General features: G+C 39.2%; 1 protein-coding gene across 3 annotated transcripts in view; it reads left to right on the top strand.

Moving 5' to 3' along the window:
- Tnpo1 (transportin 1) overlaps positions 1-16,872 on the top strand; it is an 85,768-nt gene that overhangs the window by 38,307 nt on the left and 30,589 nt on the right. For all 3 annotated transcript variants that reach the window (XM_085676815.2, XM_085676816.2, XM_087896821.1), the window contains exons 5-7: positions 1,391-1,497; positions 3,711-3,844; positions 14,605-14,686. In XM_085676815.2, the coding sequence (XP_085532941.1) occupies positions 1,391-1,497; positions 3,711-3,844; positions 14,605-14,686 (323 nt within the window). The remainder of the gene's footprint in view (positions 1-1,390; positions 1,498-3,710; positions 3,845-14,604; positions 14,687-16,872) is intronic.

Raw genomic sequence — 16,872 nt, 5'->3', positions numbered from 1 at the left:
CTCTGCTTCCTGAGTGCTGGGATTAAAGGCGTGCACCACCACCCAGCTTAAAAATTTTGAAGTTTATTTTGAGATGAGCTCTTGCTTTCTCTTCACCCCTGTGCTGCAGTTACAGGCGTATGCCCGCTGCACCTAAGTTTAACTTCTTCCTTTTCGTGTTTTCTAAAGTATTTGTGAATCTTGTCCAGAAAGTTTATTGGAAAGGTACTTTATTTTAATGATTTCATGCTAGTTCATTTGGATGAATGAATTGCTTACCTTATAAAATAATATAATAATATAGCTTATATAATAATATAGCTTGTTTATAATTTTACTATTCCAATAAATATTGTTTAAGTATGCTTATACACTTGTGAAAAAGTTTAAGAGTAATTCATAGAAATAACCTTATTGGAACCAAAGTGTTTTTTTTTAATTTTATTTATTTATGATTTATGTATGAGTGCTCTACCTGTATCCCTACATGCTGGAAGATGATATCATATCCTATTATACATAGTTGTGAGCCATCATGTGGGTACTGGGGATTGAATGCTCTTAACTGTTGAGCCATCTCTCAATCCCCCAAAAAATTCTTTTAAATTCTTAAGGTTTGAATAAGTATTATCAAACATAATTATGGTTCTTATAATCTTTTGGTTTTTGTGAGATATGGTCTCAGGAATCCAAGTCAACTACCTATCCCTCTGCTTCCTCTTGAGTGTGGGAGTTACAGGCATGTGACATTATGCCCAACTCTCATAGTTCTAAACACTGAAAATTATGTCAGTTTTCAAGTTTTAAGCTCTTGTTGGTATTAGTATTCTTTTTTTCTGGAGTGGGTAGAATTATGGGACTCTATAAATTTGGAGTTCTGTCACCATTCTTTAATGTTTCCCTAGCAAATGCAATGGCATTCAAGTTGTAGGTGTGTCTGTTTAGTCCACTTGGTGTTTCTGAAGTTTTGTTTGGTTTGTCCCCTTGGTTGGTTGGTTTTTGGGGGGACAGTGTTTCTCTGTGTGGTCCTGGAAGACCTCTATAGACCAGGCTTTCCTCAAACTGATAGATCACCTACCTGCCTCTGTGCCCCAAGTGCTGGGATTAAAGGTGTGCATCACTGAGCCTGGCTTGACTTTGCACTCTTGGGTCTTGCATTCATCTTCCAAGTCTGGGATTACAGTTTTAGTGACCACAGAGTCCCTGTGTTTTGTTATATTTTAACTTTAGGAAAGAATAGTTGACATGAGGAATAAGATCTCGGTACCTAACTGATTCTTGCCTAAAGGCTAATAAGAGTGATATCTTTAATGTAACTCTGATTGCAGTTGGGGCCTCTTGGCATGTTTTGAAGTGTGTTTGTGCATGCCTCACACACAGTGCCGTAATCTCCAAATGTGTGTCTTTCTAGGTATTTTAATTACAACCATAGCCTCCAAGGGAGAACTGCAGAATTGGCCTGATCTCTTACCAAAGCTCTGTAGCCTGCTGGATTCTGAGGATTACAACACTTGTGAGGTGAGGCTGCTTGCTTCTTAGGTCTGTTCTTTCATAGCATGTGTTAACCTTCAGGAAGATACTTCTCAAATAGACAACTTCAAAGCTCAGAAGCCTAAAGTTGTCTTTGTATTTTATATTTGTTACGTTTTACTTGTTTTCTGAAAATAATGTGACAAAAATCATCACTGTTTCCTATAAGGAAATGCATTGTCTCTGTAAAGTTTTTCTTAAATGTTCCATGCATGTGATTAAAGCTGTTTTTATGTTTAATCAAATAAATTTTTTAAATTAAATTTTTTTAATTTGGGAGCTTTTTGCCTGCGTGCCTGTATGTGTACTGCATGTATGCTCTCAACGCCAAAATAAGTCACCAGATTCCCCTAAAACTGGAGTTACTGGTGGTTTTGAATTACTGTGTGGGTGCTGAGAACCAAACTTGGGTCCTCTGCAAGAGTGACAAGCATTCTTACCTTACTGGTGAGCCACCTTTCCAGCCCCTCATTGATGTCTTATATATTTAAAGGTAAACCTTTAAATTTACCAAAATACCAGACCATAAATTGTTTTTAGTTTCTCTAAATGACATACAATAAGAGGCATAAACACTTTTATATATTTTTATTTTGATCCTAGCCTTTTACAGCTGAGCCATCATGCCAGCCTGACATGAACATTTTTAATCATACATTACTTCTGTTCTCTTGATTTTGTGTTGTAGTTTCTTAGGTTTTACTTTGCATGTGTTGTTGTTGTTGTTGTTTTAATTATTTATCACCACTGGTAAAATCTGTAAAACTGTTGTGTTTGGAGAAATGAAGAAAATGTTTGGGTTTGTGTTTTGAGACAGTCTCGTGTAACACTGAACTCTTCTAGGCCTTCTGCCTCCCAACGGCTGGGATTGCAGGCAGGAGCCAGCATGCCCAGTTGGAATTCCCTTCTTAGTTTCTCAATGTTGATGAACACTGTACTATTTGATTTAATAGCAAGCCGAATTTTTTTGTCTTTATTTATTTAATAGAGAGTCTTACAGTGTAGCTCTGGGTGGCCTAGAACTCATAGAGATCCATCTACTACCTTTGCTTCAGAGTGCTAGCGTGGGAGCTGTGTGCTGCCACATGGGCGGAAACCCATCTTAGATGCTTTGACTTGACAGCAGCACGGCTTGGAGGTATAAGTGAACAAGATGGCATCAGGTGGTTTTATGACTAGTGGTCCAGGAGAGAAGAGAGGGGAACTTGGGAGATTAGTCTCCTAAGTCACTCTTAGGGCATGCTGCAACCCTGGGAACACAGTGACATTGTAAACTATAGTGATTGTAAGCTGCTCTGCTAAAGACGCAGGCTTTCTAGATCCTCACACAATATTTCTAAATGTTTGTTTTTTAATGGAATCTGGCTTCATTGTTGTTTGGAGATTTTTGTTGTTGTGTTTTGTCATTTTTATTACCAAGATGATTAGGGGAAGTAGCTGTCAACTTGAATCTCCTGTTACTTTATTATGTTGTCAGTTTCCCAATATATGGCTTGTATATGATTGTTTCAAAAATTATTGGTAAGATATATTACAAAATGAATTCATGTTACAGTGGTTAAATACATTTCTGTGAAAATTTATTTTAGCAGTCTGGCGGTGGTGGTGCACGCCTCTTTATTCCTAGCACTCGGGAGGCAGAGGCAGGCGGATCTCTGAGTTCCAGGTCAGCCTGGTCTACAAGAGCTAGTTCCAGGACAGGCTCCAAAACTGCAGAGAAACCCTGTCTTGAAAAACCAAAAAAAGAAAATTTATTTTAGCATTTAATAAGATAATTTTCATATAGATTTAAAATTGATATTTCAGTGGAATTAGAAATTTTAGATGCTATTTATTACATCCCAACTAATCAAAATATTTTCCAGTTTTAACTTACTTAATACTAAAAGTTAAATACTTTAGGATGATATTTTGATACTCTGAAATCAATTTGTTTTTAAGTTTTATAAAGGTTGTAGGCTGAGAAATTAAATTTGCCTAAATTAGTTAGTAGTCCACACATCTTGATTTTTCTTTGTTTTGCTTTGTTCTTGTTTTTTTCCTTTGAGAATGGGGTCTTGCCATGTTGTCTAGACTGGTCTCAAGCTAGTGTGGTGGTCTTCATGCCGCAGCCTCCCGGTGCTGGGATTGCAAATGGAGTGCCACCGCCTTCCGTTAGCAGTTGTTTTCAGTGAGTTCTAATATGCATCTGTCTCTTACAGGGAGCATTTGGTGCCCTTCAGAAGATATGTGAAGACTCTGCTGAGATTTTAGATAGTGATGTTTTAGATCGCCCTCTCAACATCATGATTCCCAAATTTTTACAGTTTTTCAAGCACAGTAGTCCCAAAATAAGGTGTGTATATGGCATCATTAATGGTATAAGCTGATTGAAGCCTGATAGACCATTACATTCTGTTGTTTAAGACCAAGAATAATTCGGGGAAGTTGTTTTTTAAGTTATCTGCTTTGTCACATCCAAATACCTTCATCTGTAGCTGAATAATTAAAATTCTTCTCCCTGTGCAATGTTGACATACCCGTGTCCATTGTGGTGAACAAGATTAGCTGATGTTCTTTGAACTTTAAACAAGATATCCTCTTTCTTGTCTACTTCTGTTTTCAGGTTCAGTTCTGTCCTCTTCTTTTGCTTTTCATCCTATGATGGATAAACTGATTGAATTGTGATGAAAGCATGTTTTCATTAAATTGTTGACTATTGTCACTTTAAACGTTTTAGATCTAGTTGTAGAGAGTGGGCAGTCATTTAACACAGGCACCGGAACCTTTTTATATACCATGAAATGACATGGTAGACCTCTAGTTAGATTGGACTGGTATTTATTTTCACCTTAGCAGTTCCTAAAATGATGCTGCCTTGTAGTGGTCAGAATACTATTAAAAGATGAATTAGTCTTGAGGAAGCCGATTGTCATCAGTTCCCTAACAAATTATAAGTGCAGTGTGTTAATGGAAATATATCACATCTCCTGTGTTTCCCTGAGCTGTTGAACTTGTTGGCTTTTGTTTTTGGTGTTGTTGGTTGATATCCCTAACTTTTATTTCAGAAGGTATTGCTGTTTCTGTGAATTGTCAGTTCCTTTGATTTTTGTTTTATTTTTGTTGTTGTTAATTTTTCATGTATTTCCATAGAATAGACAGATGTATTGGCATATAACTAGAAATTATTGCCTAAAATAATCGATCACTCAAAAGTAAGTAGACGTCAGAGCAGATTATAGCTATTAGTCGAGTCATAATATTCCATCCCACAGGCTCTTTTCAACTCTGTAGCCAGAGAGCTGACATGAATTTACTTTTTGATTAAATTCTGCATTTACAAGTACAGCTCAGTTTCATTTCAGACAGACACTTCATCCTGCACTGTATTTACTTTTGTGGTGTTGGTGGAAACTTCAGCAGCTATATTTTTTAGTGTCGTATATGAAATGTCCCCTTTAGAAATAAGCTGTTATCCTCCATGTCTGTTTACTGGGTAGGCTTTATTCCCCATGGACTCTTCCCTACTCGCACTGTCACCAGGTGGTCAGAGTGCCTATACTTCACTTCTAGAAATCTGTTTGTTTATGTTGGTTCTGCACAGTCTTGACCATCCTGGAGCTCCTTGTGTAGACTAGATTTACTTGAACTCAGAGATCCACCTGCCTCTGTTTCCTGTGTGGAACTCAGGGTGTACACCACTGTGTTGAACTAGGAATGTGGAAGTTTTTTATTTGATTTCATGTGTTGTGTAGGCTTATACATATACTTGCTGCATTTGGTTCCCTTTCTATTGTGTGGTTCCTGAGGATTAAACTCAGATTGCCAGACTTGGCAACAGTCACTTGGACCCACTGACTCTCAACTGTAGCAGAAAACAACAGTGAAAGACCCACAGAAGCATTGCTTCACTTAGTTTTGTCCATGGTCATTTGATTAAAATTTTAGGTAGAATTCAGCAACAGAGAAATGTGTTTTTAGTGAATCTTTGTTGTTGGTGGTTTTTTTTTTCAGTGAATCTTTGTTATTAGCCTCTTCAAATTATTTTACATGCTGTTTGCTTATTTTTTATGTATTTTTTGGTAAATAAACTTATCTGTTACGTGTTTTAGTTGTTTTAAACACCATCTTTATAAATATTTTTATTATCTTTATGTAACATATTTACTTATGACATCTTATGTAGTTTATCTAGTTTTGTACTCTAAGAATACACCACATACTGGGCAAGGGTGGCTCACACCTTTTATCTCAGCACTCGGGAGGCAGAGACAAGCAACAAAAGGGTCTCTGCGTTCAAGGTCAGCCTGTTCTACAAAGAGAGCTTTAGGACAGCCAGGGAGGTTACATAGAGAAACCCTGTCCCAAAGATAACAACAACAAAAATAAAAACGGACAAACAAAAACACCTTACCCACCCCGCCTCTAAACTGTTGGCAAATACAGTGGAGCAGTGGGCTGTATGTAGTTTTGCATCTAAATCTCATCATCATCATCATCTTTACATAAAGGAATATTTTGCAACACCTTCACACCTGCCCTTCCTTTCTACTTTGATGTGTTACAATGTCTATATAATTTACATCTAGGTCCTACATATGAGAAAGTGTGTGGTATCTTTCTGACTTACTTCACCTTAATACAGCTCCAGCTTTGTCCATTTCCACACGTGCTCTCTGAATGAATAAAATTCCATTTTATAATGGACCACATTTTCTTTATCCACCTATCTGCTGTTGGATATCTGGGCTAGTTCCATCCATTGGTGTTGGAATTAGTGTATCAACGAGCATGGACATGGAAGTATTTGGACTTAGGATCTTTTGTGTGTGTGCCTAGGAATGGTGCAGCTAGACCATATGGTGATTCTATTTTTAGTTTTTTTGAGGAAACTGCTGTTTTCCATGGTTGCTGTTCCCATCATCAGCAAAAGCAGTTCCTCTTTTCTCAGTATCCTTGCTGACATTTGCTGTATGTCTTTATTTATTTATTTATTTGCTTATTTATTGTAGCCATTTCAGTGGGTATAAGATGAAACATCAGTGTGGTTTTAATTTACATCTCACTAATGCCTAAAGATGTGGAACCCTTTCAAATGTTTATTGATCATTCTATATTTCTTTGAGAATGTCCAATTCATTATCCCATTTAGTGATAGGATTTTTGTTTGAGTTCTTCATAGAGTCTGGATATTGATCTTTGATAGGTAATTGTCAGAGGTTTTCTCATTTTTCTATACTATGTTCCTCTAGCAGTTTACATTAAGGGCTTTGATCCATTTTTTTTTTTTTAATCAAAGTGTAAGGTGTGGATCTATCTAATTGGTTGTTAGTGTTCAGATAACCCAGTGTTTGTTTTGAGACCCTGGGTAGCCACAGACAAGCAAGTTGCATTCCGTGGATGTTTTTGTGTTTGTGGTGCAGGTTGTGTTACTGTTCACAAGTTTGAACTGTTAGTAAGGTGGTGGTTTTCCTAAGAACTTTCCCTGCTGCGTCCTTACTTTGTACCCATACTTGACCACCATGTGTTCTCTGAACAAGTTCTTGGTGTTAATGCAGGCATTTTAAGTGACTTTTCTGTTTGGGTGTCTGTTTCTCTGGGTTTGAGGAGTTTTTTCTGCTATGATTTTATTGACCTAGTTCTCTGGCTCAGCTTCTTCTATCTTCAAAATTCTTGAGTTTGGTTTCTCGGTCATACTCTGGAATTCTTGAACACTGCAGTCATGCTTGGTTTAGTTTGGTTTGGTTTCTTTGAAAAAAAAAACTTTTCTGTTTGAGTGTAGTGTTTCCTTGACCTTGTCTTTTTCTTTTTAATAAGATTTATTTTTATTTTATGTGCCTGAGTATTTTTTCTGCGTGTATGTTTGTGTACCAATTGCATGGTACCATGGAGACCAGAGGATTTTGACTGTCTGGGACTGGAGTTATAGACAGCTATGAGCTGCAGTGGGTGCTGTGAAGAACCCCAGTTCTCTGAAAGAGCAGCCAATGCTCTTAACTACTGAGCATCTCCTCAGAGCCATCTTGACCCTTGACTTACGTAAATTTTCATTTTTGGCATTTTTTTTTTTTATTTCTATTGACTTACTGAATTTCTCTTTCATTTTGCCTGTTTAGCTATATGGCTAACACTTTCGTCATGTTTGTCTGTCCCTCCTCTTTGCTGCTGGCTTTCTTCTAGGTGCTAGTATTTCTTCCCTAATTCACCCATGTGTTTATAGCTTTTTTTTTTTTTTTTTTTTTTTTTTTTTTTTTTTTTTTTTTTTTTTTTTTTAGGATATTGATCACCTTTTGCTGTTAAACTTTGAGGTCATCTGGCATGCCACCCACTCAGTCTGAATTCCTTAGGCTCTTTGAGGGAGTCTTGTGGCCTTGCCCTTTCACATTTCTTTCTTTTTTTTTTAAATATTTATTTATTATGTATACAGTATTCTGTCTGTGTGTATGCCTGCAGGCCAGAAGAGGGCACCAGATCCCATTACAGATGGCTGTGAGCCACCATGTGGTTGCTGGGAATTGAACTCAGGACCTTTGGAAGAGCAGGCAATGCTCTTAACCTCTGAGCCATCTCTCCAGCCCGCCCTTTCACATTTCTTGTGTTTCTCTGTTGCAATTTGTGCGACTCTTGGTTTAGAGATCTTGTTCGTAAGTAACCTAATTTGGTGGGCTCAATTTCCAGTTCCATTTAGTGAGAAGCAAATAAGCTGAGTTTTTGTTGTTGTTATGTGTATGACTTTTTGTTCATTTGTTTCGGTTTTTGGAGATGGGGTTTTGGCGATGTCTGTCCTAGAACTTGCTCTGTGGGCCTTTCATTCTGGTCTCGTACTCACAGAGATCCACCTGCCTCTGCCTCTTCCAGTACTGGTACTAAAGGCATGCACCACTTCTTCCTCAGGGATGTACAGAGAAGCAAACAAATAAAATTTACAAAGATAATTCATTGGTGTTGAAGAGATGACTTGACAGGTAAAGAGACTGGACAGGGGAACTGAGTCGTTCCCAGGACCCAAACCCTCTTAACATATGACAGCTACGAGGGCACTTGCAGTCACCTGCACATACCCGCCCACACACAGACACAACACATGCTATAAAAATAATGGGGTAGAGAGATGGCTCCGTGGTTAAGAGTACTTTTTGCTCTTGCAGAGGGCCCTGGTTTGCCTCCATGGCAGCTCACAACCTCAGTTTCAGAGGCTCTGATGGCCTTTTTCTGACCTCTGCGACCTGCACACACATACGCACATGGTACAGATATACATATGTGTATGTATATATGTGTTATGTATATATATGTATATATACACACAGGCAAAATATCTATATATAATACAGAGAAAAATTTAAAATTCTACTAGAAGTTTTATATTAGAAGAGGAAAGAATCAGAGGGCATTAAAAAGATTGCCTTATGGTGGAAATGCATAAACACATTAAAAGTAGTAAAACATGAAAAAGTAAAAATACTAAATACCCGTGGAGTCTTGGATCTTTGAAAATTGGAGCATGCCAGGAATGTGCAGATTGTGAAGAAGTCAATTAATTGTACTGAGAGATCTTAACTTTTTTATAGTTTATTCTGGTCTTAAACTTATGTGTCTTCACTTTGATAGATTCTCTTCCTTACATGCCAGGGTTCTCTGCTGGCCACACTGCTTTGTAGACTGTGCACTGTGGTTCTTCCATCTTCCGGAGTGTGTCGAAACAACCCTAGCACTGGGATCTGTGTAGGTGGAACTCTTCCTACTTTAAGTCCTGCTAAGTATTATTTACCCTGCTGGTGGAGTGGAGCTGTGGATGTGGGGAGCTTTGGCGTGTGGGTCCATGACAGATAGCTGGCTCCAAAGGTGACGCTACCTGCTGACACTAAGTGGTTTCACCTCAAACTGATGAGTTCAGCTCGAAGACACCTATAGATTGCTGTTTTCTATATACTTTTCTTCCTGCACAGAGACCCTGCTACCTTTGCTCCTCAGCATCTGGCCTTCGTTCTCTCAAATTGTCTCCCAGAATTGTCCCTCATTCTGGGCCTATGACTAGTTGAATTTAGGTCCCTCGACTTCAGTTGTTCCCGGTGGTCAGGTCCCCAGTTTACCTCATTTTTAAACAGTAGGCTTCTTCTTGAGATGCCACTGGACGTCAGCCCTCTGAGCCTTTGGAAACTCCTTCCTACTGCTGATCTGTCCTGGCATAGAAGGCATGGTCTTAGCAAGGCCCATAACTAGGTTTGAGGTTTGAGAGAGGCTTGTCCTGTGGGTAGGACTCACCACGAGCAGAGACTTCTGCTCTCCTGCCTGCAGTAGGCATCCTGTGACTAGAGCTGTGTTTGACTTTATCACACATTTTTATTACTTTTTTAGTTATAGTATAATTACATCATTTCTTCCTTTTTTTTCCCTCCAAACCCTCTTGCTGTCTTTCAAATTTAATGGCCTCTTTTTTTTTAAATTATTAATTGTTATAGATGGAGCTTCTGACCTTCCCAGGAGACACAATTTCACTGCAGACTCTCCAGTCCTCTGGCTTTACAGCCTTTCTACCCCACCCCCTCTTCTAAAAAGTTCATTGTACCTTAGATTGCAGGAGTTGTTTTATTGATGTTTCCCCTGGGACTTGCCTTCGTAACTCTGCATTTTTATTGGTTGTGGTCTTCTGCATGGTCTGTTTCTGTTGAAAAGAGAATTTTCCTTGATGAGAGTGAAGACTGTGCTTGTCTCTGGGTGTGAGGACAAACATTGGGACTGGAGTTAAGGATTGTGCTGTCAATAAGTTGGTGGATGTAGTAGGTTCCTTTCAAGATCCATGAATTCACTGGTCATGGGCACTTGACTGGGTTTCTAGTAAGTACCAGGCATGATTCCCATCTTGTCGAACAGGTCTTAAGTCCAGTGAAAGTGCTGTTGGTTACTGCCAAGGTATGTGGTCACTGCTGCGCCGCTGGGACCAAGGTATGTGGTCACTGCAGCACCCTTAGGACCAAGGTATGCGGTCACTGCAGCACCCTTAGGATCAAGGTATGCGGTCACTGCAGCACCCTTAGGACCAAGGTATGCGATCACTGCTGTGCCCTTAGGAAGATTATTGTGTTGTGCTGGTTGTTGTGGCTGGATAGAACTGTTGGTTGTTTCCCTTCTTTGAAAGCTTGCATGGTGCCTTCTCGTACTATGAAATATGAAAGCTAGTCCTTAAAAGGGAGGGCATATAGATCAGTTCCAGCTCAGGGGCCTCTGGAGCCTGTGTTTGAAATGCATGGTGTTTTCGGCAGTAGGGACTTATTTTCTACTTTGTGGGGTGGGCAACTAAGGGCAATAGAATAGCAATACCTGTAATGTGTTGTTTTGCATTCCTCTTTCCTTCTCTCTCTTTATCTTGATCCCCTGTTGTCCCCATCCCCATACTCTAGCTACAATCCCTGTCTACTTTCCTGGTTTCTGCAGTAGAGTAGCTCCAGGATATGTACTCAGAATCTGAAAATTTGGAGCTAGGAATCTCTGATGAGAAGATCCATATGTTTTGTTTCTGCATCTGGGTTACCTCACTCAGTATGATCTCTTCTAGTTCCACCCATTTACCTGCAAAGTTTATGATTTCAATTTCCTTTATAGCTGAATAGTATCCTTTACTGTGTATGTATCATGTTTTCATTATCTGTTATTCTAGGTTGTTCCCATTCCCTAGCTATGAATAGAGTAGCAGTGAACATGGCTGAGCAAGTGTAGGATGTTGAGTCCTTTGGGCATAGTATGCCAAGGAGTGCTCTGACTGGGTCATAGTGTGGACTCTTGTTACCTTTTGATAATTGTCCAAACTGTTTTCTGTACCAGTTTGCAGTTCTATCAGCAGTGGATGTGGGTTCTTTTTCTTTCCGTGGCATTTGTTGTAGAGTTTTTTGTTGACCTTTGCCATACTGGAGTATGATGAAATCTCAAAGTTGTTTTGATTTACATTTCTCTAAATTGCTAGGGACAATGAACATTTTTTTACATATGTCTTAGTAGGTTATTTTTTTAATTCTTCTGAGAACTGTTTACATCTTAGGCCCATTTTGTGAATGGGTCATTTGGTGATGGTTTGTTTGTTTCTTTCCTTTTCCTATGTTCTGGATATTAATGTCAGATGTCTCACTGTCGCCCATTATCCAGGCTTTCTCTTCACCTCGCTGGGGATGTCTCTTTAGCTGTGCTGAAGCTTCTTAGGTTTTACAAACTTCCACTTGTCAATAATTGTTAGCTTTAATTTGGGACAAATAGAGTTCTACTTCCCACACCTCAGTCATTTGGGGGCTACTGCCTATGTTTTCTCCTAGTAGCTTTAGTGTTTCAGGCTTTACTTTAGGTCTTTGGTCCATTTAGAGTTAGTCTTCATGCAAGATGATTCATACTGGTTTAATTTCATTCTTCTACACGTGGACATCAGTGTTTCCCAGCACTGTTTGTTGAAGTTCTTTTCTCTAGTCTGTGTTTCTGGCATCTTTGTCACAGAAATGGCTGACGTCATGTGTACTCATATTTGGGTCTTTGATTATTGTTCGAATGGTCAGCACGTTTGTTCTTGTGCCAGTTCCATATTTGGGTTTGGGGGTTTATTTTTGTTTCTTTTCCTTTTTTTTTTTGTTTTGTTTTGTTTTGTTTGTTTTTTGGACTGGGTCTATCTATGTAGTCATGGTAGTCCTGGAACTCTCTGACTCTCTGTGTGGGCCAAGCTGACCTCAGATTCACAGAGATTGGCCTGGCTCTGTCTCCCAAATACTAGAACAAAAATGTGTGCCACTATGTACAACTCACGTTATTTTTATTACTCTGGCTCTGTAATATATTTTAGAATATGGAATGGTGATTCCCCGCCTAGCATTTTTCTTTTTGCTCAGATTGTTTTGGCTGTCTGAGGTTTTTTGTGGTTGCATCTGAATTTTAGGGTAGTTGGTTGGTTTGTTTGTTTGTTTCTATTTTTTGTTCATCATACTTTTTAAATGCTATTGATCAGGGAGATATAAAATAGTGTTTTATTATCGTTTTGGTTGTATGATCAGACTGTTATAGTTCATGTTGTTATAAGCATTGCCCCTTTTCTTGTCTTTCATTCTTTTTAAATTAGGGGTCTTTTTTTTTTATCTGTGGATCTGGAGGATCTGTCATCTTTAAAATTATCTCATGCTGTTGTTCAGTATGGTCTTTAGACTCCCAGGCTAAGACTATGTATCTTACCCCGAGTTCTTGGGTACAAACCACAAGGCTCTAGAGCAGTGGTTCTCAACCTTCTAATGCTATGACCCTCATGGTGTGCTGACCCCCAACCATAACATTATTTTGTAACTACTTCATAACCATAATTTTGCTACTGTTATCGTAATATAAATATCTGATAAGCAACCCCTGTGGAAGGGTTGTTTGACTCTTCCCCCCACCCCAAAGAGGGTCCTGACCCACAGGTTGAGAACTGCTGCTCTCGCGGTCATGATTCATTTGAGTAGCATGTTTTTATTATGATTTATTTCTTTGTTTTTATATCCTAACCGCAAGTTCCCTACCGCCCCTCCCCCAGTCCACTCCTCCATTGGGAAGCATGGAAGCATGATTTTCCCTAGCCATCTTAGTCGCTGTTCTGTTGCTGTGAAGAGAGACAAAAGGAAACAGTTCACTGGGGATTTGTTTATAGTGTCAGAGGATTAGTCCTCATTATCACAAGGTCTCACAGCCTCCAGCAGGACCACAGCTCCTAATACTTGTAATCTTTTCAAATAGTTCCACTCCTTGGTGACTAAGAGTTCAGTTATGGGGCCATTCTCATTCAAACCAACACACCAACACAGCCATTAAACTACTCTGCTCGCTTCTTAGCTCAGCTCTTGGGATGCAAGTTGATCTCTTGAGTTTGAGGCCAATTGTAGCTATGTAGTGAGACCCTGCCTCAAAATAAATAAATAAAGTAACCACGTTGGTTTTAAAATCTCACTTGACCGATGTGAATTTCATGTATATGTTATTCCTTCTGGGTCCATGTTTAATGACCATACAAGATTCTGGTCTGTTCTTTGAACAAAATTTTAAATTTTTAGCAAATTGCAGTAATTTAGAATATAGCTTATAAAGACAGTTAATTACTACTCTTATAGAAAGTAATCACTGCACAACAAGGAAAGAGTTAGACACTGGAGGCTCATAGGAATATAGATTTTTACTTTTGAAAGTTATTTTTTGGTAAATCTCATTTCAGAAGAAAGTTGTAATGGCTGCTGGTAAGAGCAGAGTGATTGCAGCAGGGACGGCTGCTGAGCCTGTGATGTGGTGGCTGACGTATGGAGACTTACTTGCTAGTTCTGAAGTGAGCATGTCTGAAGCCCCTCCTATTGAGGTGGGGAATGAGTGCATTTCTTTGAATTCCTATTTTCCAAGCACAGTGGTAGATGTTGCCTTGTAGAGTGTTTGGGGAAACAGAAGGGTACACCTTCAGCTTTCAAGGAGTCTGCCTTATCCATGCTGGGAACCATCCGAGTGATAAATACCCCCATGAGCACTGATGAGCCACCTGTAAAATTTCTAAATTGTAAACCTCTGTAGAGCTGTAGAGTTGCCCTCTTAGTATAGTCTGTCAACCAGGCAATTTAGGAACCTTACCCTAAAATTGTAAAATACTGCAAATGCTTGTTTTTAAGATACAGTGTGGATTAAAGAAAGACTGAATATTATTTGACCTAAACTGTGTAGGCATTTCAAACTGGAAATTGGAATTAAAATGTGTTTCACTTTGCTTAAATTTGCTCTGTGCTTACTAAATACTCAGACACCTCTAAAACAATCACTTTTTTTCCCTTTAATTTAAAAGTATTGTGTTCTATGGAAAAGAAACTGCACTATTAAAAAAAAGGTGTATTTGGATAACTGTCATTTATGTAATGTCAATCAGGTCTTATTAAGAAATTAGTTAAGGGGGAGAGGAGTGGAGAAAAATGTACAGCTCAATAAAAGAAAAGAAATGAAGTTAGAGTACATGGCTATGTGCCAGGACTATCTCACCATTACTCTCTGAAGACTGGTGTTGCCCTGCTGGTACACGGATGGGCTCATATACCATAGTACTCTAGAGATGCACATTAAAGTTCTTATGAACTTGGTTTCTAGGTCTCACGCTGTTGCATGTGTCAATCAGTTCATCATCAGTCGGACTCAAGCACTTATGCTGCACATTGATTCTTTCATTGAGGTAAGATTCACCACTGCCCATGTAGGACTACCCTGGGGCTGTAGGTACATTATATACCTAGTAATTTACAATACAAAAATAGCTATTATTGCTGGCGTTATTAAAATTGGATTCAATCTGATGAGTTTTTCCCAACTGGAAATAAAGGCAGTCTGTATGTGATAGAACATTGGAGTGGTGGTGCAGACACTGCTCACGGAGGAAGTATATGTAGTTAGTTCTGTTTACTAGCTTGACTACTTAAAGAATTCTTCCTCAATAGGCCATTCAAATTGGATGTGTAAATTGATTTCCCAGCTCATGAGTAATATTTGAAGCAAAACACAAAACAGTAAGATTGATGAAGTTAAGAATCCAAAAGGCACATACTAAAAGAACAGCTGTGTAATTGTTGACCTTGCTGCCCACCGTGCATTACACAATGTGACCTTAAGTTTCCTCGGTGTACAGGGCAGATCATTAGGCATGACTTTCTGTTTTTACATTGGCTTCCTTTCTGAAGTAGAGGTGTCAAGAGAACTGGCGATGTGACTCGTAAATACCCATCATAGTGGTGTAAATGCAGAAAGAGTAAGACCATAGCATCTGCCCATATCAATAAACAGTGTGGTTCCTTTTCAGAACCTCCTGCCTGATAACAGCAACTATAAACACTGACATTATAAGAAGGGAGAGGCCATTTTATTTTTAATAGCTTCTTTCCAGTTGTGGCATGGGACAGGGACAGCCTAGAGATGGAACTGAGTATGTCAGAACAGCTTCATAGCCTCTCAGTCCTACATGCAGTTTCTACAAGTACTAATTTTTTTCTTTCCTGTTTTTATATTTAACTCTGTGTGTGAGAGAGAATTTGCATTGTTTTATTTTGGTTGGTTGGTTTTTTGAGACAAGGTTTTTCTGTAGCCCTGACTGTCCTGGAACTTGTTCAGTAGATCAGAACTCAGAGGAACCCTCCTCTGTCTCCTGTGTGTGTCACCACACCTAGCCGTGTAGAAGAATTTGTAAGAAGTTGATGCACAAGTCACTAGGCAACTTTGAGTTCTCTCCTTCCTTGTTGAGTCTTTTATTTCTGTAGCTGTTTCCATTGTACTCTCTAGGCTTTCTGGCTTCAAGCGTCCTGGCATTTCTCCTGTCTCTACCTTGCAGCTCACTGTAGGAGTGCAGAGATTACTAATGAGTATTACCAAAGACTTTTTTTTCCTCCTTTAAAAAAAAAAAGAGCACAGCTGGGCAGTAGTGGTGCACGCCTTTAATCTGAACACTCTGGAGGCAGAGGCAGGAGAATCTCAGTGAGTTTGAGGCCAGCCTGGTCTATAGAATAAGTCCCAGGATGGCCAGGATTACACAGAGAAACCGTGTCTCAGAAAAGAAAACCAAACCAGCAAACCATGAGTTCAGGAGCTAAAATTCACAGCAAGAAGTTTTACTCACTGAGCCAGCTTTTGGCTCTTTTCGATGTTTCTTTCAAGATGTGTTTGGTTTTTTTTTTCCCTCAGACAAGGTTTCTCTGTGTAGCCCTGGCTATCCTGGAACTCACTCTGTAGACGATATGGGACTCAAACTCAGAGATACATCTGCCTCTGTCTCCCAAGTGCTAGAATTAAAGGTACCGCCCAGCTCCAGGGTGTTTTTCTTAATTCTGTGTGTGTGGACTCAAACTCAAAGATCTCCTGCCTCTGCCTTCCAAGTGCTGAAATTAAAGGTGCCCAGCTTTAGGATGTTTTTCTTAATTCAATTAAGAATTAATTTCTTAATTCAATTGGGGGTAGGAGGGGGAATTGGGGATGGCTGTGGTGACCTTAAACTCCTGATCATTTGACCTCTGTCTCTTAAGCGAAGGGGTTACAGGCCAACCAGGGGGTACTAGCTACTGTTCTCATCTTAAAAGTTGGCTTTCTCTTAGAGTAAAAACTTGTTGACCTAAGATTCTATGTAAGCCAGTTTCAAATCCCTTCTCTGAATGGCGTATTTTTAAACCCCTACTAATGTTAACTTATTTATCTGTGAAAATGAGTAGTAGTATCTTAGTGTTGTGACATTTGGATATGTCACCACAGCCTTGTGGTCTATTGTCCCCCCCCCGACCCCATACACTCACACACTCTTAACCTTGTAGAATTTGTGAGAAACATAGGATTGATTACCTTGATTACTGTCCAGTTTACTAGTTGGTAGTTGACTTGTGA

The sequence above is a fragment of the Myodes glareolus genome, chromosome 15 (assembly GCF_982192425.1).
Source record: "Myodes glareolus chromosome 15, mMyoGla1.1, whole genome shotgun sequence".
Taxonomy (NCBI): domain Eukaryota; kingdom Metazoa; phylum Chordata; class Mammalia; order Rodentia; family Cricetidae; genus Myodes; species Myodes glareolus.
Note: the sequence above shows the minus strand (reverse complement) of the source record. Positions and strands in the feature narration are given on the sequence as shown.